This window comes from Meriones unguiculatus, chromosome 1, assembly GCF_030254825.1.
Source record: "Meriones unguiculatus strain TT.TT164.6M chromosome 1, Bangor_MerUng_6.1, whole genome shotgun sequence".
NCBI lineage: Eukaryota > Metazoa > Chordata > Mammalia > Rodentia > Muridae > Meriones > Meriones unguiculatus.
The window spans coordinates 112,500-137,381 of record NC_083349.1 but is presented as its reverse complement, the minus strand read 5'-3'; the positions used below and the strand labels follow the sequence as shown (position 1 = coordinate 137,381).

Genomic DNA, 24,882 nt, shown 5'->3' with positions numbered 1-24,882 from the left:
CTGTAACTGAGCACTAGGTATGCATGATACAGACACTGGCACACCTACACCCACACCCAAAGACATTCTGTCTTCTAATAAGAACACGTACAAGCCGGGAGTGGTGGTGCATGCCTGTAATCCCTGCACTCAAGGAGGCAGAGGCAGGGGGATCTACAAAACAAGTTCAGGATAGCCAAGGCTACGAAGCAAAACCCTGTCTGAAAAAAACAGAAAACAAGGGGGCTGGAGAGATGGCTCAGCAGATAACACCACTGTCTGCTCTTCCAGAGGTCCTGGGTTCCATTCCCAGCAACCACATGGTAGTTTACAAGCATCTGTACCAGAATCTTATGCCTTATTCTGGCATGCAGGTGTACATGCAGATAAAATACACATACATAAAATAAATAAAATCTTTAAAAACAAAATAAACAAAAAACAAAACAATCTATTTGGGGCCTGGAGAGATGGCTCAGAATTTTAAAACACTGGCTGTTCTTCCAATGGTCCTGAGTTCAATTCCCAGCAACCACATGGTGGCTCCCAACCATCTATAATGTGACTTGATACTGTCTTTCTGGCCTGGAGGTGTACATGCAAAGTATGTGCATCTTTATTACTCTAAAACTCACTTATCTCACCAAACAAACATTTGTCAGATAGATAGATGCAGGGAACAATGAATACTTTTAGAATCAGTGAATTGATGAACATACTAGCCTTGCCAACATTTGGTTTTCAATCTTTTTTCATTTTAGACACTCTAGCAAGTATAAATAGATGCCTCACTGTGAGCTTGATTTTGATCCCCATTCCTTGGATCCCCCATCTAATTCAGGTTTCTATGAAGCAGTCTTGTTGCAATGTAACCGACATACCACACAATTCTAGAAAAGCCCACAGGCATTGCTAACAGGTATGTACACAACTTACCCTGGTTCAGTATGATTCGGCAAGGCTGGCATTGACCCCCATGGCACAGCTCAGCACAGTGGTGCTGGCCACAGTTCAGAATATTCTCACATGCATTAGAACAGTGGACAGAGACAGCCTGGCCACAGCGAACTGTGTGCCTATAAAGACAGACACAGACACATCATCAAGTTCCTACTACAGACTAAAGAACGGTGACACCCACATCCTTCCCTCAACACCCATTAAATGTTTTTCTTGACTTTGCTGTTCCCAACTTTTTCTAAGAGTATGCTTTTGCAAGAGTATGTGAATACGGATACAGGTAGCCATGGTGGCCAGAGATGTCATATCCCCCAGAACTGATGACCAGCAATTATGAGCTGCCCAACACGGGCACTGGGAACTGAGTCAGATCTTTGCCAACAGTCATGCACTCTTGCCAGCCCCCTACCATTTTTTATTTCCTCAACTGTTCTCCCTCCACCTCTTTCTATTCTGTTCCTATTATCTACCCTGTCTTTCTCTTTTTGCTCTTTTCTAATACTGGTGAAATGCAGTTCTGAAAATGTATCCTATTCCATTGGACAGCATGCAGGAGGGAAAGAGCCATGGAAGGGTGGGTCAGACCTGGACTCCACTGCGACTCACACAGGAAAGAAAGGACAGGGTGCCCAGAGCTGATATACTTGACCAGAAGCACAATAATATTTTCTTGGGACCAAGAGTACTTATGCTGCATATGGCCATGACTCTAGTTCGTTCTAATAAATACCCTGATTTTGCTGCCCCATTGCCTTTTATCCCTAGAGGTCCTGAAACCAAGTCCCCAGGGGTACCAAGGGCTAACTTTATTTACACCCACCATTCATTTCTATTTGCTTACTAATCTTTTATGCTAGACACTCACAGGTAAATCATGAAAACTGAGTTTTTCTTCAGTCTAATTCTAACTTTACCTGGTCCGTCCACATTCACAAGTTTTAGTCGTAAAAGCAGGACAGGGTGGGCAGGGTCCAGGATGGCAGAGACTGAGGGGAAAAAGGAAGTGTCAGTGAACAAATCATCTCTATGTATTAAAGCTAAAAACAAAGCTGCCAGAGTTGTGTGCTACTATGAATATAGGCATGGCAGCTAACCTTGGTGTCAACTTGACACAACAGGGAAGAGGAAGCCTCAACTGAGGGACTACCTTCATCAGATTATGAATGCCTCTGGGGACACTGACTGATAACTGATAGGAAAGGATTAGTCCACGGTGGGTAGCATCACCCTAGCAGGCGGTCCTGGGCTTTATAAGAAAACTAACTGGCTGAAAACTAATAGAGGAAGAGAGCCAGTATGCAGTGTTCCTACTGGCCTCTGCTTTAGCCAGGTTCCCACTTAAGCTCTTTCCCTGGCTTTCTTCAACGATAGGTTCCCTTTTCTTCCCAAGATGGTTTTGGTCAGGTTTTTCTTTTCTTTTTTCACCATAGCAACAAAAGCAGACTAGGACAGGCAACAGTAAGTCTACTATGGAATGTCTTAGTATTTCTCAAAGCTACTTAATATTTTTAAAAGGATGAGATAGCACATAATCCCAGAACTAAGAAGGCAGAGGCAGGAGGATCACTGCAAATTTGAGGTAAGTCTGATCTACACAGTGAGTGTTGGGCCAGCTAAGGTAACATAGTAAGAATGCTTCAAAAAAAAAAAAAAATAATAATAATTTTTTTTTTTTTTTTACGTAGAAAAAGCTGACAGCATTATCATTTCTGAATAATAATCATTGCAGAAAAAAAACCTAACTCAAAATATTGGTTTTGTTTGGGTTTAAACTATATGGCCTTTGTTCAACTATAACAGTATGTATATAAAAATACTTGGCCACTCTTGGTGGCAGAGCACTTGCCTAGCATGTGGGAGAGCTGGGAGGAAGGAAGGAAGGAAGGAAGGAAGGAAGGAAGGAGGAGCAAGGAGGAGGAAGTGCTCTCAACCACCAAGACCATGACAAGAAATAGTTGGTGAAATAATAACCAGGCACTGGGCTGATGATGAAAAGGCTGACGTGAACGTCAGCAAGGCTGACGGTGAAAAGGCTGACATGAAGGACAGCATGCTGATAAGAAACAGAAGATGATGGGCACATAATCCTGGCACAGGGGCGAGAGGTTGTGGGAGAAATTGAGCTTAGTGATGTGCTCTAGGAACCAGATATCTGAAGAGAATGTTGAATAGAAGCTAGAACAAAAATAGGTTACAAAATGGAATTTAAATATATTCAGATAAATACTGTCTTTATGAAGAATCAGTGTCAATTATAGACTGGTTAAAAAATTTTACTTACAATATTTTTGGAACTTAAAAAAAATCACATTAGGTGTATGTTTATGTTTGTGTGTGTGCATGGTCCATGGTGCCCACGTGGAGATTCTGAGGACAAGAAGTGGGAGTCAGTTTTCTTCTTTCACTATGTACATTCCTAGGGTTCAAACTCAGGTCTCAGTCTTGGTAGCAAGTACCTTTACCCACAGCCACCTAGCTAACTCAACCCTATTTTTGGAATTTCTACAAACTGGAGGAGCATCTTTAAAAAAGTGAATATATGTCATACAAAACAATGGTTTCTGCTGGGCATGGTGGATCATACCTATAATCTCAGCACTCAAGAGGCTGAGGTATGACGATAACAGAGTGGCTGAGGGCAGTGAAGACGATAGCATGAGATCCTTGTCTTAAAACATAAAACGGGCTGGAAAGATGGCTCAGCAGTTAAAGGCACTGGTTATTGTTCCAGAGGACCAAGAGTTCAATTCCTAGAACCAACACGGTAGCTCACAACTATCTATAAGTTCTGGAGATTCACTGCCTTCTTCCTGCCTTGGAGACGACAGCGTGCTGCACATACACACACGCAGAAGAAATATTCACACACGGAACATACATAAATAAAAAAGCACCTCTTCTGCTTGGCCGGGCAGTCATAGTATGTAACCTTTAATTCCAGCACTGGGAAGGCAGAGGCAGGAGGATCTCTGTGAATTTGAGGCCAGCCTGGTCTACAGAGTTCTAGGACAGCCAAGGCTACATAGTGAAACAGTGTCTCAAAAAACAAAACAAACGTATAACAGGACGGTGGAGATGGCTTGCTCTCTGAGCCAGGTGACCTACTGGATTTCATTTCCAGAGCCCATGTGGAAGGATAGTACTGACTGGCCTCACAGGTACTGTGGCATGCACATACACAAACAATAAAGCCAAAAACATAGATAACGGATTTATGACAGCTCCATACCTGTATATCATGTATATTTGATGCTGCCTACCCTCCCCCACCAACTGCCTTCTCTTATCCCTCCTCCCAATCTAGTGGGTCCCCCTCTCCTTTCATGTCTTTTTCAAAAAACAAAAACAAAAAACTACAACAAAAACCTAGAATCTACAGACTAGAGGGATGCGTTGGTAGTTAAGAGCACTTGCTGCTCTTCTAAAGGACCTGGCTTTAATTCCCAGCAATTTGTATTCTGGGAGGGGCATACTAAATGATGGCAAATGTAATCCTTTGAGAATTAAGGGCAATTGGAGGAAAGTCTAATTAATCATGTGGGTAATGGAATTCCTTACACCTTCAGAGTAACTATCACATAGAATGCTGCACAAAGCCTTTTCCAGGCTATCTTATAAACACCTATAAAGCATCAGAAGCTCTTTCTCCTCAGAGCCAGCATGGTATTAGAGTGGAAGGACCACTGGCTTTTGATACCCAGTTCCATCACATCCTAGCATTTTAAGACTGGGTATGAGGCTTAGCCTTTCTGAGTCTCATCTGTACAGTGGAAACGATCATACCTACGTATCACTGGACTGTGAAAAGGATTTAACTACTTATGTAGTGTGGCTGCTAAAGATTCTAGACTCAGCAAATGGTTCACACCCCTCTTTATCCCATCTTGTTACACAACAATGGTAAGTGCACACAAAGCCACTTGCTAAGTACTCCCACTGGATAGCTGTAAAAGTCTATCTTTCCAACTTACAGGTTACAGGAATGTGGACAGTCCTGGCCAGGCTGTTTCTTTCTACAAACCTCACCACAACTATGTGGGATTTCATTTCTGCTCCATTCAGGATTCTTCACTTTGCCTACAACATAACAGATGAGAATCAACATAACAGATGAAAATCAATGCTATAAATTTCAACCACATTCTCAACTTTTATGAATCAACACAGTACAACTAGAGAGTGTAAAACTTAAGCGTTTTCAGCAGTACAACCATGTTACTGCATATTCTAAAACAAAGAGCTGGCTGCAATAAAGTCATCTTCTGAGCATGATAAATCTTAACGTCAAGATTACCTGAAAAGATAAAGTAATTTTTATCTGTGAAAATAACATTTTGACTATTGAACACAATCTGTTTTTTTAAGATACTGACTAGAGAACTAGAGAGAGGGCTCTTCCAGAAGTCCTGAGTTCAATTTCCAGCAACCACATGATCGCTCACAACTATCTATAATGAGATCTGGTGCCCTCTTTTGGTGTGCAGGTGTATATGCAGGCAGAACATTGTATACATAATAAATAAATCTTTAAAAAAAAAAAGAGAGATACTGTCTGGATAAACCACTAATAAATCCTCTTAGAGTGACAAAAAAGTGTCTATAGTAATGTTAAGAAAGAAAGAAAGAAAAAAAAAAAGAAAGAAGAAAGAAAAAAAGGGTTCGCAGAGTAGAGCATCTCCTTACCATATTCCATGGGCTGGGAGCTATTCTAGTACTAGGGGGGAGCTGAGGGAGTGGGTAAAAATGGGACAGAGGCTCTGGAGTGAACCAGTAAGAGGTTGTGAGCTGGAAAGACAAGAAACTCCTGCAGAGGAGGAGACCGACTCTAAAGCTTCATAGTAGGCAGAAAAGGGCTGCAATTTCATAGTCAATGTCACTATACAGATCTTCATGGAGACCTTCCTGTAGCTTGGACTACAGGGCAAAACTATCTGAAAAAAGCTAACATAAAAAAAAAAAAAGCATACCCTCTAAGGTAATTAAGCCTTGCTATTATTCTGTCTGCCTGATTCCCCAGTGACCTCATATTTCTAATTCACATTACCTTCCCAGTATGATACTCAAGAATATTCATTTCCTTTACTAATAGCAATTAATGTTCAAAACTCAGACTTTGGTAATAACACATTTACAATCAATAGATTCCACACATGGAGAGGCTAAAGTGAGAAGGGGTTATTAACAAAACGACCCTCCTTTGGAAAAAAAGGCATTTGAAGTGAGACAGGTAAATGGAGATAAAATGAAAAGGGTATCTGGGGATATAGCTCAGTGGCAGAGTGCTTGCCTAGCATGTGTGAGAGACCCTGGATTTGACCCTAGGACCAAAAAAAGGTGGGGAGTGAGAACATGTTTGCTAGTGAAAGAATCAAGGAATTAAAAACAGCTTGTCATCATGAAATAAAGAGGACTATGAGCAAATTGGTTAGGACAGACAACAAAGGTAGGATACAAAAAGAAATAGAACAAGCTCCTCCCCTCCCCCCCCAGGTTTTCTCTGTGTAGCCTTGGCTGTCCTGGACTCAATGTATAGACGAGGCTGGCCTCAAACTCACAGAGAACTCCCTGGCTCTGCCTCCCTGAGTGTTGGGATCACAGGTGTGTGCTTCTACACCTGATGCTAATTTTTTTTTTTTTTTAAATGAAGGGAATGGTCAAAGGTGTCAAGGGAGTCATGCTATCAAAATGTTAATTATATACATAAGCCCATATGGCCACTGCCACTGATGACCTTTGAACATAGTTTCAGTGAGACAACAAAAGCAGATGCAAAATCTAATGCATTGTTCAAAGGGAGAAACAAATTGTCAAGAAACAAAATCAACTGGAGATTAGTCACTAAAAGGAGAAAAAAAAAGACATACTGCTAGCAGGAGAAATTGGCATCTAGATCAAAGAAAGCTGCTGCTATTGTACAATAGGAAAAGTGGGCTGAACAGGATAGCACATCTTTTTTTTTTTTTGTTTTTTCAAGATAGGGTTTTCCTGTGTAACAGCCCTGAATGTCCTGGAACTCAGAGATCTACCTGCCTCTGCACGCCTTTAATCCCAGCATGTGGAGGGCAAAAGCAGGTGGGGCTCTGTGAGTTGAAATCCAGCCTTGCCTATATAGTAAGTTCCAGGCTAGTCAGTGCTATACATTAAGATCCTGTCTCAAAACAAACAAAACCAGGAAAAACTATTCTATATAGAGAGAAGATACAAGGATAGTTTACATTACTAGTTTATAGAAAGTCTCTCCATTATAAAGACAAATGATTGATTTTGTAAACACTATTTTTATTCATGCTGCTCAAATCTAGAATGTCAAAGCTGCTACACAGCCAGCACTGAGAGAGAACCCACATATCTTCCTCTGCCATGGGATTGTTCTGGGTTATGCTAAAACCCAGAGGTCAGCACCACAGCTTCAGACATGCATGGGACCCACCTCTAGAATAGCCTGCCAAGAGCACCAAGGCCTATGAGTTTACCTGGTGGCAGAATGCATGAGGACAACAGTAAAGCTTCTTAAAGACTCTCAGGCCTTATCAGTAACTTCTAAAATGAGCCTGGCAGACCACTGAGGTACAACGTATGAATAAAAACTGTCCCAGTGTATGCAAACAAACTTACCACAGAAACAAGTATACGTGTTAGGAACATGTGCAGAAACATTCTGACAAGCAGGGCACCGCCAACCACTCTGGCCATCTGAGAGAGAGAAAATATATATTAAATACAGTTTCTTTCCTCAGCATAAGTTGGATTAGGGATATAGCTCATTGGTAGGGAATATTTTTAGTCTATACAAGGCCCTGGGCTCAATCTTTTGCACCCCCCCTGAAAAAGCAGCACAGTTAAAAAAAAAATTAAAATCTGGCCAAGAATAGTAGCATACACCCTTAATCCGAGCACTCAGAAAGCAGAAACATATTACCTGTGAGTTGAGGCCAGCATGATCTAATGAGACCTTGTCTCAAAAAAGAAAAAGACAAGTAAATCTATTCACACCACTTAAGTAGTTAGAAGTAAACACTGAGTGTTATCAGCTACTTAAGCATCTTAAGTAACTGTCCCCAGAGCTGCCCCTCTGCAGTGCACTAATTCTGTCCTACTGCTTCTGAACAAAGTTCTCTTAAAAAAAATTCACAGTGCTGAATGTGTCATTAAGTCCTGTATTCAGGTTGCAAAGACCTATTAATATGGTGACTCAAGTAGGTTCCATGTTGTTCAACCACTTCTACCATCAATATCTGAACACTGACTTGAAAAGAGACAGCCCTGGGAGCCCACTATCAGCAATATCTGTATTACCCATAATACTAGTGTACTTTAGGTAGGGCCCATAGCACTACAAAGATCTGTGAAATGGAGAGACAATAATTGCCAAAGGAGAAATTAAACAAGTTATATAAATGTCTAAACATACTATATACATATTTGGTTCTTTTGGCTGGGTCTTACTATATAGTTCTGGCTGTCCTGAAACCTGCTATGTAGATAAGGCTGGCCTCAAACTCAGAGATACATCTGCCTTTGCCTCCAGATTAAAGGTGTGTGCCACTACACCTGGTAATGAATACTTTTTCAAGTAATTTTTGTATTAGGTTCCTTTTGTGTGAGCTCTCGAGAGCTGTGACACACGCGGAAGTAGCAGAGGACAACTTTCAGGAGCTGGTTTTCTCCTTCTACCATGCGGCACTTGGGCATCAAATTCAAGCTTGGTAGAAAGTATCCTTTCCCCTTTATGCCATTTCATTAGTCCAACAAATGTTTTTTTTTTTTTTAAATAATTTTTTAAAAAGATTTATTATGTTTTGCATGTACAACTGCATGCCAGAAAAGGGCACCAGATCTCATATAGATGGTGGTGAGCCACCATGTGGTTGCTGGAAACTGAATTCAGGACCTTTGGAAGAATAGTTAGCGCTCCCAACTTCTGAGCCATCGCTCTAGGCTCCCAACAAATGCTTTTTATGATTGCTATTCCAATGAAACCTACCATTTTCAATAAAAATTACTGATTTCATTACTATACCCTATTTTCATATTATGTTTAGCTAGTTTATTTAAGATCTACAACTTAAGTTCAGTAATAAAACATGAGATAAAGTGCTTAAGAGACAGGGTCTCTCTAGATAGCTCCAACTGTCCCTGAACTCAGAGATCTGCCTGCCTCTTCATCCAAAGTGCTGGGATCATAGGTGTGTGCCACCAAGCCCAGCTAGGAATTAGTATTTTTAAGCTAGGTTTAAAACCAAACTTATCAAAGCAGTGAGTGAGAACAACTCAGGAAACAGAAATAAATAACCTGCATGAGATGCTGGAGACCGGGCCCATTTCTTTATGCAGTTCAAATGGAAGACGTGAAAACAGCTCTGACAGCTCCACACTGGGGCTGTAACTTGAACCAGTTCACAGCACACCATACACTCATATTTTTCTGTAGTTAGTTGCTCAATTAGGGAACCTGTTTAAAAAAAAAAATGAAAGACAGAAAACGACCCCTCACTTTAGTCAATAAAGACACAGCCATTTGAAAGGATATTCTAACAGACTGAAAGGGATACCTAATTCTGAGTAAGTGGTTATTCAGACTTTGAGACCAAGAAAGGGCAGACGGTGTTGATAGAGGACAGAGCAAGGAGACATTTAGGTAGGGATTACTCAGAGCTGTAGCTCAGGCCTGTGGTAGACCTAAGAGTCATCTGCTGTATTGATCTTTTCCCTGTAGTGTTATTTTATTTACTTGTTTAAGGTTCCGGGACAGTCTTATATAAGTCAGGCTGGTCTTGAACACCCTTTCCTCCTGTCTCCACTTCTCAAGTACTACCACACCCAGCTAGATTTTCTCTTATTCAAGTAACTTTTGTTGCTGTTGTTGAGATAGTCTTGCTATACTACTCAGGGAAACCTCAGTCCCCCTGCCTCAACCTCCAGGGGGCTGCGACTGCCGACATGTACCACCATGGCTGTCTTATAATTATTGTTTTATAATCCAGTTGCAGTGAATTTGGGCTATTAAGATTTGTATCATATAGACATGTTGATGGATGGCTACCAACTGTGGAAAACCACAAGTTACTGCAAGTCTTTTATAAAGCTTTCTCATACTCCACATTATGCCAGCAACTTGCACATATGTCTATCATCCCATTTCTGATGTTCTCACTCTGACCTAAGCTGCTCTGGCCCAAGTTTGCCTGGATTATCGTAGCGCTCTACTTAGTAGTCTTCCTACTTTTGACCACAACAATGAGAACAGCAAACTAAGGGGCTAGAGAGATGACTCAATGGTTAAGAGTGCTGCCTGCTCTTCCAAATGGACCTGGGTTCAATTCCCAGCACCCACATGCCAGCTCACAACTGTAATGCCAATTCCAAGGAATCTGACATTTTCACACTAATGCACATAAAATAAATAAATAAAGAACAGCAAACTGCAAATTAAGTGTGGCCTGGTGGTTGTAAGCCAGCAATCTTAGCTACTCATGTAGCAGGATCACAAATTTATGACCTACCTGACACAGTAATGGCAAGTCTAGCCCACACAATTTAGTGAGACACTGTCTCAAAATAAGAAGAAAAAGGAGGCAGAAATACAACTCAGCAGTAGAGTGATTAATTCCCAGTTACGGTATAGGGATGGGTGGGTACAGAAAAGTAGATAAACTCTTCTGGTCAGTGCTTACCAATTAAAAAACAAAAATAGTTTATGTGTATGAGTGTTCTGTTCACATGTGCCTTCAGAGGCCAGAACAAAGTGTCAAATACTCTGGAACTGGAGTTATAGACTACTGTGTGCTGTCATGTGGGTGCTAGAACTGAACCTGGGTCCTCCTTAGCCCTTTGTCAAAAGTTTTCAATCTCATGACAATGAAAGCCCAAATCCTCCCAGTGGCCCCACATCTTCCCAGTCCCACTGCTCCTGTTCACACCCTACATGGTTCAAGCCCTCAGTGACTTCCTTCCTATTTCTCACACTGTCAGGCAGTTTCCTGCCTAGGGTCTTTATGCTCCATATCTGCCTAGAAGAATTGCCTTAGACACCTGCATGGCTCATCCCCTTACCCTCGCCAAAATGTGTCTTTCTTATGAAGCATTCCTTGGCCACACTTACAAAAACAGTATTCTTCAACACTGTGTTTTTCCTCAGCAATTTGTAGCTATATGATAGGGCCATCCATCACGGTACATTCCTGCAATCCCAGCACTCAGGATGCTGAGACAGGAGAATCAAAACTCTCAGGCTCACCTAGGCCTGACAGTGTGAAAAAATAGGAAGGAGGTCAGTGAGGGCTTGAAGAACCATACACGGTATGACAGGAACAATAGGACTAGGAGGAGGTAGGGCCACTGGGAGAATTTGGGCTTCTATAGTCAGTCTTATAAAAAGAAAAGGAAACAAAATCTACCTGATAAGCCATTTATTATATTGTTCATTATCTAACTGTATACACAGAATGTACTCTCTTTGGGAGCAAGGATTTTTAGTAAGAGTGGTACCTTAGATATAGTGAGCACCCACAATAAGACATACCAAATGGCTCCAAAGTGGTCCTAGAGAAACAGAAATCTCTTTGGCAATAGTAACTTTCTCTTTAGTTTTATCATAGCATGTCTAATGTGTAAAATATGGTAACTGTGGAATTCTAGAGCAGCTCTGAGCTGGTAAACTATCAGATTTCAGTGCCAAGCCTCCTGTACATGCAAGGTCAGGTCCTATCTAACCACTGGCCTTTTCCCACAAGAACTTCCCCATCACTTCTCAGCCATGGCCATGCCTATTGTATGATCCTAGTTGAACAGTGTGGTGGGAAAGTGAAAGGATATGCCCACTGACATCGACCTAAATGAAGTGCTAACAGACCTTCTACTTCTGTCTCCAGCCCCCAGCTCCCCACCTCAGAAGTCTCAGATGCTTATACCTGTAGTTATGAGGGCTACCCACCAAATAGCCCTGTAAAAAAGCCTCTATTCTAAGCATGCTTTCCCCAACACTTTTGGCTTTGCTTTCTCTAAAGCTCCCGACATATGGCTAACCTCCACATTGGCTTGACTCAGATCGTGTGCTCTCCCTGTACCCATTCTTTTCTCCATTGTTCTCTATCTACAGGCAGCTGCTGAGATTTACAGCTTGCTTTCCTGGGGTTTTTCTTTTAAACTTTAATAAAATTGTCCTTGAGCTTAAAAAGCAAAACCAGCAGCCAGGTGTGGTGGGTGGTGCACACCTTTAATCCCCGCACTCAGGTGGCAGAGGCAGGCAGGTCTCTGAATTGGAGGGCAGCTTGGTCTACAGAGTTTCAGGATAGGCAGGGCTTCACAGAGAAACCCTGTATTGAAAAACAGACAGGAAACTAAAGCTTTCAAGTTTCAAGAGTAAAGACTTTTTGAGATAACCAAGGGGTCTGATTATTGACTATGTGTTAGATAAATTCATTAACGTGTTGCTGACTTCGTGTGAGAGGAGCACTGCAACCATGTGAATAAACTGGCGGACTCTCTTTCGTATGGATGTAAACTGAGAATAGGTGTATGTGGGTAAAATAACTTGATTATCAGAATTTTACTTAAAATACAGCAGCAAAAAAATTATATATACAGAGCCAGGAGCGGTGGCACTCACCTTTAACCCCAACACTTGTATGGCAGAGTTTTGAGGCCACCCTGGTCTATACAGAGTTCCAGGCCAAGCAGGACTACAAAAGTAAAATCTTATGTAAATAAACAAATAAAATGGAAGGGACTACAATGTTGGTTGTACAACCTTGGTTGGCAAAGTGCTTGCACAGCCTGCACTAGGCTCTGGGATTAGAGTCCTAAGAAGGAATCAGGTGAGGAGGTGCACTCTTGTAATTCAATCACTCTGAAGTGGGGGCAAGAGGACCAGAAGTTCAAGACCATCCTCTTTCATAACTGTGTGGTCAATGAAAGGCCAGTCCAACTGAATAAGAACCCTGCCTTTATATTTAAAAATAATTAAAAAAAATTAAAATAAAAGCCCCTTTTCTCCTCACTGGCCCATTTTCAAGAGCGCCTTCCTTTTCTTAATAAACTGTCTCCATTTCTTTTTAAGATTTATTTATTTATTATTTATACAGCACTCTGCCTGCATGTATGCCTACAGACTAGAAGAGCGTACCAGATCTCATTATAAATAGTTACGAGCCACCATGTGGTTGCTGAGAATAAAACTCTGGACCTTTGGAAGAATAGACATTGCTCTTAACCTCTGAGCCATCTCTCCAACCCCAAATGTCTCTACTTCTAAGCAAACAGGGAGTAAACAGGAGAGTGATGAGCTAGATACCTGGCATCCTCCTCTGGCCTCTGAGAACATGACGACACAACTGTGGACACACACCACATACTATGTGGTAGAGTGCTGCGAAAGCATGCTGGGACCTTGAGGTTCAACCTCCAGTACCCACAAAGTAGAAATTCTGTCATGATGACTGAAAATCTAGCTCAGTGGTGAAGTATTTGCCATATTCATGGTGCCTGGGATTTCAATCCCCAGCACAAAGGAAAACCCACAAAGAATCAGAAGGTGAGAAGGTAAGAGCTATTTCAGCTGAAGGTGGAAGGGGCTTTAATGGTTACTGCACTGAAGGTAAAGCCATCCATTCTTAAATAAATTGATATAACCCAAGCATATGGTCAGCTACTTACTCTATAATCTCAAGAGGATGAGGGTCTAAAACTAGTAGCTAACTTGGCCAGGCCCTGCTTCCAAAGCAAACCTCACTTTACATGTATGTTTGAGTCCCCAAAAGGACGAGAGGTTAGTGAAAGCTGGGCATGGTGGCACATGCTTAAAATCCAGCAACTGTGGAGGCAGAGGCAGATATACCTCTGAGTTCTAGGCCAGCTTGAGCTACAAAGAAATGTTGTGGGGACAGGGTCAGGGAAGGGGGAGGCCAGTGAAAAAACAGGCCCAGGGCAGGTGGCAGCTTCATGGATTAGGTTAAAGTCTCACATTAAACCAAAAGGAGAACAATATGGTAAAACTCACAAGGAAGTGCTTACGTCCTGAAGTTATCTGCCCCTCAACACACGAAGGTCTTGCTAAGTACCATAGTCTTATCTTCAAACTCAGTCTTCTTCCCTAGTGCTAGGATTAAAGGTATGCTCAATGCAATACCTAGCTCTTTGCCTTGATAAAATATACACTCAGGGCAGAATGAGGAAGGACGGTAACTGAGGAGAACATGTACCTCTTCAGAAGATATAACCAGAGGATAGAATGTACTTACAGAAAGGCTTCAGTTCAGCATAAGTTCTGTGTAATAGAGATGATGAACAACTGTGTCCAAAAGTTGTGTGGCAAGAGAACCACAGAGGGAAAAAAGAAGAAAGAAAGCAAGATAGATATGGTATCTAGGCCAAGGATAGTGGCCATGCCTCTAATTCCAGCACTCAGAGGCAGAGAAAGGAAGATTTTTTTTTTTTGGTTAGTTCAAGGTTACCCTGTTCTAGATAACAAGTTCCAGACTGGCTAGGGCTAGAGAAGGGAACTCTATCTCAAAAACAAACAAAAAAAGAAGCTGGGTTGTGGTGGTGCACACCTTTAATCCCAGCACTCAAGAGGTCAGGGCCATATAGGGAGACTCAAAAAAAGTAAAGCATCTTCTTTTTAACTAGTCTAAGACTAGCAGCAATGTCATGGAAACAAATTATGGTTCCAAGTGATAAAGTTGGAGACAGAAGTAATATGATACAAATAGACATCCTTGTTAAAGACTGGAAGAGATAAATACTATAGGGGTAAGAAAGGGCTCCCTGGATTAGCTTTTGAAACATCCATAATTTACTAGTAGAACTAGAGTCAAGCTTTTCATCCAGGCACAGGGAAGGGCTGAGGAACTCTTAAAAGAGTTCTAGGCCAGCTTGGTCTATACAGGGACTTCCAAGCTATCCAGGAACTTACAGTGAGACTGTCTAAAAGGTGTTTACTGCTGAGGAAATGCCTCATGGTGTACTAATCTTGCTGTTCAGTTCCCAAAAGTCCCAGGGCAGCTCAAGACCACCTGTAACTTCAGTTCCAGGGGATCTGATACCCTTCTTCTGGCCTCAGAGGGCTTCTCAGCGCGCACACAAACACACACACACACACATTTTTAACTGGTTCTGGGGATGAACGCCTTTAATTCCAGCACTCAGATTCATGTGAGTTCAAGGCCAGCCTAGTCTACATAGCAAGTTCCAGGCTAGCTAGGGCTACATAGTGAGACCCTATCTCAAAAAGAAAAACAAGGAGCTAGAGAGATGCTCAGTGCTTAAGAGCACTCAACAGCTGTTTCTTTCAGAGGCTATGGGTTTCTGGGGGTGATGGTGGGGGGGTGTCTGACATTTTCTTCTGGCCTCCTTATGCACCAGGCATACATATAGGACACAGACATACATACACATAAAAAACTGGCGGTACATACCAGCAGAGGCAGAGGCAGAGGCAGAGGCAGAGGCAGAGGCAGAGGCAGAGGCAGAGGCAGAGGCAGAGGCAGAGGCAGAGGCAGAGGCAGGTAGAACTCTTAGTTCAAGGACAACCTGGTCTACAGAGCAAGTTCCAGGACAACCAGGGCTACAGAGAAATCCTGTCGCAAAAACCAAAAAGGATACACCAAAAACAAAACAAAACAAAAAAACAACCCAAAAACCAACCAACCAAACAACCTCCCCCCTCCCCCCCCAAAAAAAGCAAAAAAGTTTACCAGTGAGCTAAGGGGTAGGAACTCTAGAAAGAGGGAGCTGTGTACATATAGCAACATGGAAAGACAAAAACAGGAAGAAATCTGGAATAAAATGGTAGAGTAAGGCAAAAGAAGATGGAAATGCTGAGCAGAGCAGAAACTGGAGTCTCTAGTGGTGAGAACTAGAAAACAGAAGAATGAGTTCAAGATGTGTTTTGGAAAAACTGTTCACTGATGATGGAGCAAAAGAAAAGAAAGTAAGACATGAGACAAGACCATTGCAAAGATGAGGAGATACAGGCTACAATTAGCAGAGCCAACAGAATGTTAGCATGTCCTCCTTCTGCTACCATAACTCAAAAAAAAAAAAAAGCATAATCAGGTATCTGTAGCATATTTATTGGAGGAACATATATAAACTAAAACAATGCTGGGCCTGGTGGGACAGGCTTGTGATACCAGCTATTCAAGGTGCTGAGGCAGAAGGGCCACAAGCAAGCTCAAGGCCACCCTGGGTAATTCACAAAGATTGTGTTTCAAAAAAGATTTGGGGGTATAACTTGGTGGCAGAGAGCATGCAACCCTGTCCCAAACAAACTTCAAGCAAGCAAACAAGGAAAAATAAGTAAGAGATTACCAATGGCAGACAGCAATGGGTAGTTGACAGAGTCTGAGCAGATACTCAATTAAGTTAGAAACTTCACGGTGTCCTCTCAATTATGTGAATGCTCTGCTTAATAATTAGCACGAGCAACATATTTCCAACCCTGCAGGCACTCACCTGTGTGTGTTTCCACATTCTTCAGCACATGGCTCTGTTTGCCTCTGGGGAAGGGAGACAGCCCTTGAGGCTCCTGTCTCCTGACAGCATTTTTCTCTTGGTTAACCCTTCTGGAAGACTTGTTGACACCTGACAAATTCCCAGTGTCACAGGCTGACTTTGCTGGTCTTTCTCTGAGATTATCCTTTGGAATGGGGGGCATGCTGTTTTTGGGCCCTGCATTTATTTGTCGCTGACTCTCCTGTTTGGGTGGGTTCCTGCCTGGTCGTGGTCTGGCCCCCTCCACTTCCCAAGGAGGCCTCTTCTGCAGGAATCTTCTCTGCTCATTCCGTCTGGACACATATCCATCCACTACAGCTTTTCTACAGGAAGCATCTGAAGAGTCAGTGTGGGAAATCCCCACAGGCCTGGTACTTTCATCCTCAGACTTAGGACTCATTCTGTTACCCCACTCACACTTGGGTTTCCCTTTGGCTTTTGGTCCTCTGCCATAGCTGTAGGTAAGCTGTGCTGCCTTCTTGGGTTTGGCTCCCCTGGGATCTGCAATGACCACCTCCTTCTCACTCTCCGGAGGGCTGTGCTCTCTAGGAGGTGCGCCACTCTCTGATCTGGCTACACTTTCTAAACTCGATGTGTCTGATGTCTGCTCAGTGAGCCCTTGTGCTTTCTTGACTCTGTTCTGGAGCTTCTCATTCCTTAATCTCTGCCATGGCTGGTTTGGAAAGCCATGGTTTCTGAGGGATTTATTAGATGACTGGAAGAAAAGCTGCTGACTCTTAGGTTTGCTTCCAGAGTCATAGTTATGCTGATGAATAGTAGAGATATCATCATAAGGGACCTGTCTAGGAAGGTGACAGAGAGGTGAGGAACTATAATTTCTTCTGCTAATCCTATTAGAGTCTAGTCTTCTTTCAGTCCCACAATTTAGACCAGAATTTTTTCTCTCCTGAGGAATGAACTCAGCAGCATCTGTATTAAATTTAAAAGTGCCTAGGAAATAAGAAATAGACATCTGGTAAGAAATTAATGTCACTTATGAAGCCCACAAGACTCTAAAGGCAAATCTAAAAATTATTTTCCTAAGGGCATTGTATAAAATAGGCTTAATGAGGCAAGGTGTAAGGCTCTCAGTCCTTGTGGAGGATGGTTAGTAAATATCTCATGTCTAGTGGTCACACTGATAGCCACTGATGGCCTAGGCCATCCAGCACTATGAATACATATATCCAAAAGTCTTAGGAGAGGCAAAGCCAGGCATGTACTAGTAATCCCCTCACTTGGGATTCAAATTCTAGGAGATCCTGGGTTACATAAGAACCTATAACCAAAACCAAAACCTAGGAAGAGGGCATGCCTCTAATTCCAGCACTGGAGAGGCTTAGATAGGACCATCACAAGTTTGAGACTATCCCAGGTTTCAGAGTGAGACTTCGTCTCAATAAAACATCAAGGTCAGGTTTAGGGATGAGAAGCCCCATGTGGTCTTTCAAAACACCAAAGCAACATTGCATAACAGTAAGCACACAGGCTTTGAAATCAGCTAAAATGGGTTTGAAATCTGAATGCCCTTAGGGCTATCATCTGACTACCTATAGTCTTAGTTGTCTCATCTATAATAAAGAATAACAATGTTTATTTCAAAGGATCATTAAGGAACCTAAAAGATTCCACACAGTGAGTAAAGTCTCCCTCTTCCCCCTAGAATAGAGTTTGCTTTTTTCATATGTAACTCCTACACTATGTTTTTAAAATTCCCAAGTCTTAAAATTTAACCTTACTTTAATTTCAGCCCACTCAATTTCTCTGCAAGGTGATTCTGAGTACAGGCAGCTCAGTTCCCTGAAGCCCAAAAAAATCATCTGCCAGGGCAGGGACATGGTGGTGCATACTTTTAATCCCAGCACTAAGGAGGTAGAAGCAGGCAGATCTCTGAGTTTGAGGCTGATCTACACAGTGAGTTTCAGGTCAGCCAGGCCTACATAGTGAGACCTGTCTAAAGGGGGAAGAGGAGGAGAAAGAGAAGAGAAACTATTTGCCTACTGACACAAAACCAGTCAGTAACAAAGTCAGAGTTATAGTAGCAATCAACAGTCTATAAGATAAGAATTTAAGTGTGTTAAAAGCCTGTGGATTTAAAGTTTTATAATAAGGCCTGGCACTTAGTATGTGTCGCACAGTGCACTTTGCAGAGGTCAGCTCCCCCCAACCCCCACAGGGTTTCTGTGTTTAGCCCTGGCTAATCTGGACTCACTTTGTAGACCAGGTTGGCTTCTGTCTCCCGAGTGCTGGAATTACAGGCGCGCGCCACGACGCCCAGCTTATATATTACACTCTGTGTGTGTGTGCTTGGGTGCAGAGCGTGTACACCTGAGGCAAGAGTTACAGGAAGTTGTAAGTCACCTATTGTTTTAAATCATCTACCTTTCGAGAAAAGGCCTTATATGCAGCACAGGATGCTTTCAAATTCACTCTATAGCTCAGACTGGCTTCAAACTGACAACTCTCTTTCCTCAACCTTTTGAGTGATACAGGTGTGCACTATCATGTCCTGCTTTAATGTGGTACTTAGCCCATTTTCTTATATGTAATGGAGAACACAATCTCTACATCAGAGTTACTAGGGCTCCTAAATAAAGCAAGTTACAGCAGTTAAAATGGTGCCTTATCATTGCTCTTAGAGCTACTGACTGTCAACACAGACTCCAATGGGTATACTGCAAAACCTGTGGATTTCAAGTTCAGTAATAAGGCCTGGCACTTAATAGGTACTTAGTATGTGTCATATACTCTTAAGAACTTTGCATAGGTTAACTTCTTTATTCTACTTTAAATATGTATATCTCTCTGTGTGTGAGCATACACACGTGTGCTCTTGTATACACCATGAGTGAGTACTGCTGAGGCAAGAGAAGGTATCCAGTCTCCTGGAGCTCGAGTTGAGCCCTCTGGAAAAGCAGAAAGTGCTCTTAACAGCTGAGCCATCTCTCTGGCCCCATTAAGTCATTTAATCTTCAAATTCCTGATGAGAATGCTGCAGCAGAGTAACTTTTCCAAGGCCACAGGCACTCCAAGGCAAGCTCAGCAGTCTAACTTAGGACATGCACCATTGGTGACTGTGCTTATAGTCATGCTGCACACTGAAAGGCAAGGCAGCAGCACTATAGCAACATACTGAATTGCTGGTGAGATCATAAAGGCCATAGAGAAACATCTCACTCAAGCCAGGGTTTGTCCCAAACATTTTCACATAGGTAGTGTTCTGAAGGTAGAGGGAAGGGCTCACAAAATAGCAAGAGGATTGGACAAACACAGAGTGGCAGAGGTATTTGGAGACATGAGAGAGATTTAAAAGTGGGAATAGGTAAATGGTACCAAGTGGCACCATTTAAAAAGTAAGGATGTCAAAAGAGGGGCTAGAGAAAAGGTCAGGAAAGCTGCCCAATAGCCTGGCAAAGAATGTTTCACACTGAACTGCAGTGCACAGATCCAGACAATGCTGTCCCTAGCCACACATAACTATGTTTTCACTAGACCTACGCCAAAGCCCACAGAAAGACCCTTAACGGAGGTTGGTGAGATGGCCCAGCTCACTGGTTGCTCTTCCAGAGGCTCTTGGTTCAATTCCAAGCACTCATTTAGTGGCTTACAACTGGCTATAACTCCAGTTCCAGGGGATCCAATACCCTCACATAGATACCATAACAATGTACAAAAAAATTAAAAAAAAAATTATAAAAGAAAGAATGATCCTTAAAGAGACATAAGGAAAGGGACACATGAATCAGGAAGCTATTCTAAGTGGAAGTTCCTTGGTAAATGAGAGGTCTTCTGAGGAAGGCATCATTACAATTCAAGTAAGGAGTGCCAAAGACCCAACAAAACACTGAAATGTGAAAGGAATCCAACTAGTGCTGGTGTCCACAAAGTTGACATTAGAAACTCTGAGCATAAGAAAAAAAAATCATCCTGGATTAATCTATTTAAAGACCTCAGTCCTATGTGGTTCTCAACCTGTAGGCTGTAACCCCCTTGGGATCATAGAACAACCCTTTCACAGGGATCACCTAAGATCACTGGAAAACACAGGTATTTACAATTCATAAGAGCAGCAAAACTACAGTTATGAAGTAGGAACAAAATATTTTTATGTTTGGGGGTCACCACAGCTTGAAGAACTGTATTAAAGGATCACAGCATTAGCAAGGTTGGGTAACACTTCTTTAGGGAGTGGATAAGCTAGAGACGGTGGTAAGAACAAACACTGTAGAAACACTTTAGGGAGGAGAGGTGGTAACTTAGAGCACAGTCCCAGAGGCTAAAACTATGAGTTACAACCAGCCCTCAACTTAACTCTGCCTCAGATAGCTGAGGGTATGAAAGAAAGTCAGATGTTAACATGCGGATAAGAAGATCAGCAGATCTAGTTTAGAGGGTTAGTGAAGGCCCCAAGACGGTTTTTATATCCAAGTCAAGGCTAGGGCACACTGTTGCAGGAATAATTACACCTCACTTGCTGATTGGCAAACATGCAGCATTACAGAAGCACAGCTATATAGTTCAAGCCAGTGCTGAATGTGCTGCTGTGATGATTTTCAGGAAGAGCATTTAGTCAAATCTACGTAGTGAGTTGTGACAAGTGTTTTTGTTAAATCATAACGTTAGAGTAAGTTGTCGAAAGTAAAAGATATCACTGCTTCTCTACCTTTCATCCTGCCCTTCCTGAAAGAGGCTCTCACTATGTAACCCTGGATGGCCTGGAAGTGGCTATGTAGACCAGGCTGGCCTCGAACTCAAAGATCCTCCTGTTTTGGCCTCCTGATTGCTGGAATTAAAAAGTGTGCGCCACCATGCCGGACACCTCTGTAAACATTTTTGTTTATAAGAAACAAAAAACAAAAACCAACCAAACAAACAAAAATCCTGTGTGCGTGTGTTAGCAAGTACGTGTTGTGGTGGTGGTGGGGGGAAGCGGGATATATGCATCGTGTGTGCTGATGCCCTCCATGTCTAGAAGAGGGTGTCAGATCTCCTACAGCGTACAGGTGGATGTGAGTATTCTGGAAGAGGAGCTAATATTTTTAAACACAGCACTATCATCTCCCCAGTTTCTCGGTTCACTTTTACATTTTAGCAAGTGTGCACTAATACCCGGATGCAAAGTGTTTTTTTGATTGCTGTCCACCAACTTTGAAACCCCGGACCTACTAGCACACCATAAAGAAAATGGAAATAACAAAATTAATAGTCAAATGAGTCAAATAGTCAAATGATAGCCTTTTGACTATCCTCTCTACCTCAGGATAGCTCCAGGAGGGAAAGTGTGCCAACAATTAGGGATGGAAATAGGGAGGTTCCGGCAATTAGTTTACTAACTCCAAACTGACAGAGGAGAAAACTGAGACTGGATCACCCACTCACGCACGGCAAGATGGGATTTTAAACCACTCAAGGCTGGACCCGCTCGCGCGCTCAGCGCGCGCCCGCCACCCGGAGAGGCGGAGAGCACACCCTAGCACGGCGGGCAAACTCGTTGGATTCCAGGGCCCAAGACAGAGACTTGGCCTATGCCTGCCTGCCTGCCCGCCCGCCCGCCCGCCCGCCCGCCCGCCGCGCCGCGCCGCCTCGGGAAGGCCGGGAGGAGCCCCGCTGGCCGCAGGACGCCCGTGTCCGGTCGCTGGGCGCCGGGACCCGCCCGCTGTCCTCGGAAACCCAGAGGCCGAGCTTCCCCGCCCTGTCGAAAATGGTGGAGGGCTCCGTACGTGCAGAGCGCGTGGCTTGGCCCTTGTGAGCCACTGTCCCCGCGCAGCCCTCGCCCCCTCGATAGCCCAAACCCTCTGATCTCCTTGCCTACTAGATTGCCGGACTCAAGAGATCCCGCGTGGGGAGCCAGAAGGTACCTGAGACCGGAGGCGCCTCCGCCATCCCGTGCCGCAGCACCTCAAGCGAGCGCCGCGCGAGCGCTGTCACCTGGTCACGTGTTCCGGATTTCCGGCTCCTGCGTGCGCGCGTGGAGGGCCTCGGGGGTGGTGCCGCCGGAGCAGACAGTGGGATGGCGCACTTGGACGTCAGGCCGATACGACGGGCGGGGGATGGGGCAGGAGGGGTTCAGGACAGCGGGATCTAGGGCCGGCGCTAGCGTAGTTGCTTTTCCTTTCGAGAGGCACAGTGTTCTCTGGCTGCGACACTTTTTAGTCGTGTCCTGCCATCCGCCCAGCTTCAAACGGCCTTCAGAGAATCTCCCTGGAGAGGCCCACTCAGGCGGCAAGGGCCCCTCCCGATTAGAAATCAAAAGACAGTGTGGAGAAAAGACGGCAAAACAATAGGTTACCTGCCGACGGTGGTAGCGTACAACTCCGGGATGCGGGATGCTGAATGGGGGTAAGGCCCAGAACGGGGTTGGGGGTAGGGTGAGTTCCAGGCCATCTTGGGCTACCTGTCCTTGTCTAAGTAAAACTAAACTAAACATATCTAAAGGCTAATTACTTGCAAACGAGCCACAGAATGGTTGGCAGGTAACAAATACAAATGAACATCAACTGAGGGGAAAAGTTTGAAGTTTTTTTTTTTGGGGGGATGGGGCATGGTGTCACGATATAACCCCAGGTTGGCCTTAAAGTAGGATCTTCCTTTACACCAGCGTGCAGTAGCACGCCCAGCTAGAAATACAAACGTTAAGGTTTTAGTTTACTTTGGGTTTTGTTTTTTATGTATAGCCAAGGCAAGGTGTGGTGACCCAGGCCATTAATCCCAGCACTCTGGCAGCACAGACAGCGGTTCTCTGTTGAGCTAGGCCAGCATGTTCAACATAGTCCCAGGCTAGCCTGGGCGACATAGTATGATAATTACAAAGTCAAATGAAGATGGCAGTTTATCACTGACACCAAAATTTAGGAGCCCAATCTTATCTATCTACAACCAGAAGTTCTTTCTGTTGCAGAGCTCTTGCTGACTTTTTAAGCAGTGGACACCCCCACGTTCATTTCACAAAGTTCTACAATTAACTCTGAAGTGAAGTTCTGTAAAGGTTGAAGGTCCTACATTCTACAGTTTCATAATTGTGTTATCCTCAGTCCCTTTAGAGTGGCTTACCACCAACTTCTGTATCTGAAGTGACATCTTTATGACTGTTAGGTAAAACCTTGGAATGTATTGTTAAACTCAGCAGACTACAAGCTGCAACCAAATCTAAAGCTAAGAATGATAAAACATCTGAACTGTAACAGTCTCACCAGTCTGCTGACCCCCACCTACCTGATGTCCCCACTATTGTATCTGATCAAAGCATTGATTTAGACTTTTCATTCTGCAACTATAAGTTTCCATCACCTCTTTCTTTACAGTATAAGTCTTCCAGGGTAACCCTAACCGTTCTCAGGTCACAGTCATTCATGATTGGTCCTGAATATAAAATATCATTTATGTCTTTTAAGCAGGAACTTAGCCTGGTTGTGACTCAACCACCTGTAGATGAGAAGAAATTCTCTCCTACTTCCTTATTCACCCAAGTCTTTCCTGAGATGACTGAACAGGGCTCATCCACTTCCATTCACAATGTACACCTGATGGCTTGAACAAGAAAATCTGTAATTTACAGGATATCACTAAGAGTGGGCCATTCAAAGTTAGCTACATCAATCTCTGTCCAGTTCTTTGATACAATCTCCATTGGTAGCAGATCTTAGATCAGGCCTGTGTACGCTCTTTTCTGTCACTCAGCATTCTAATCTTTAAGAAAATGCTCATGGTTCAATATACACAATACCTGAACTAACTTTCAGAGATAAGATAGTTTAGAAAGCAAATACAATGTAAAAGTCCAATTTTGTAGAACCTAACTTTCCCTGAACTATACCACAACACTGCATTATTGCATAGGATAAGTGAAGACTATGCATTTGTCAAATAATTCAGGCTTCCCCAGGAACATGAAGTAGATCCATCCTGGAACTTTCTGTGTAGAGCAGGCTGGTCTTGAACTCACAGATCTGTCTTGTCTTCCCCTTCCTAGGTGCTGTAATTAAAGGTGTGTGCCAGCACGCAGACATGGTGTAACATCTTATTCTGGTTTTGTCTAAATTACTGAGTTTGACGATTTTTAAAAAACTGTTCTAATTATAAAGTCAAGTTAAGCCTTCAGTCTCATGATCATTCTTAGTCTCTTTACTGCTTGAGTATTGCTACACAACACAATATTCTGGGTTGAACTGGAACATTTCCTTTTTAAAGGTGTTTTAGAATTATACTGTGTGAGCGTGTGCACATGTGCAAGCAGATTTGTGTCATGATATGTATGTAGAGGTCAGAGGACAACTTGTAAGAGTTGGTTGGTTCTCTCCTTTCACCTGTGGGTCTGGGGGATCTGGCTCTGGTCACCAGCTTTAGCAGCAAGCTTGAACATTACTCAATGGCCTTGTGGATTTCCTCTTTTAAACTGCTTATTCATAGCTGTTACACATTTTTTCCTCCTCTTAGGGTTGCAGTGTTTTTCTT

The 24,882-nt window shown here is 43.1% G+C and overlaps 1 protein-coding gene across 4 annotated transcripts in view; it reads right to left on the bottom strand.

Moving 5' to 3' along the window:
• Positions 1-22,463, bottom strand: part of Nfx1 (nuclear transcription factor, X-box binding 1) — a 59,210-nt gene extending 36,747 nt beyond the window's left edge. For all 4 annotated transcript variants that reach the window (XR_009589981.1, XM_060377921.1, XM_060377930.1 and 1 more), the window contains exons 1-7: positions 22,290-22,463; positions 16,393-17,382; positions 9,233-9,391; positions 7,555-7,632; positions 4,911-5,016; positions 1,854-1,925; positions 916-1,055 (exon numbers count right to left, since the gene is read on the bottom strand). Coding sequence is in view for 3 of the 4 variants with exons in the window: in XM_060377921.1 (XP_060233904.1) it covers positions 916-1,055; positions 1,854-1,925; positions 4,911-5,016; positions 7,555-7,632; positions 9,233-9,391; positions 16,393-17,382; positions 22,290-22,314 (1,570 nt within the window). In the remaining variant the exon portion in view is untranslated. The remainder of the gene's footprint in view (positions 1-915; positions 1,056-1,853; positions 1,926-4,910; positions 5,017-7,554; positions 7,633-9,232; positions 9,392-16,392; positions 17,383-22,289) is intronic.
• Positions 22,464-24,882: the final 2,419 nt, after the last annotated feature.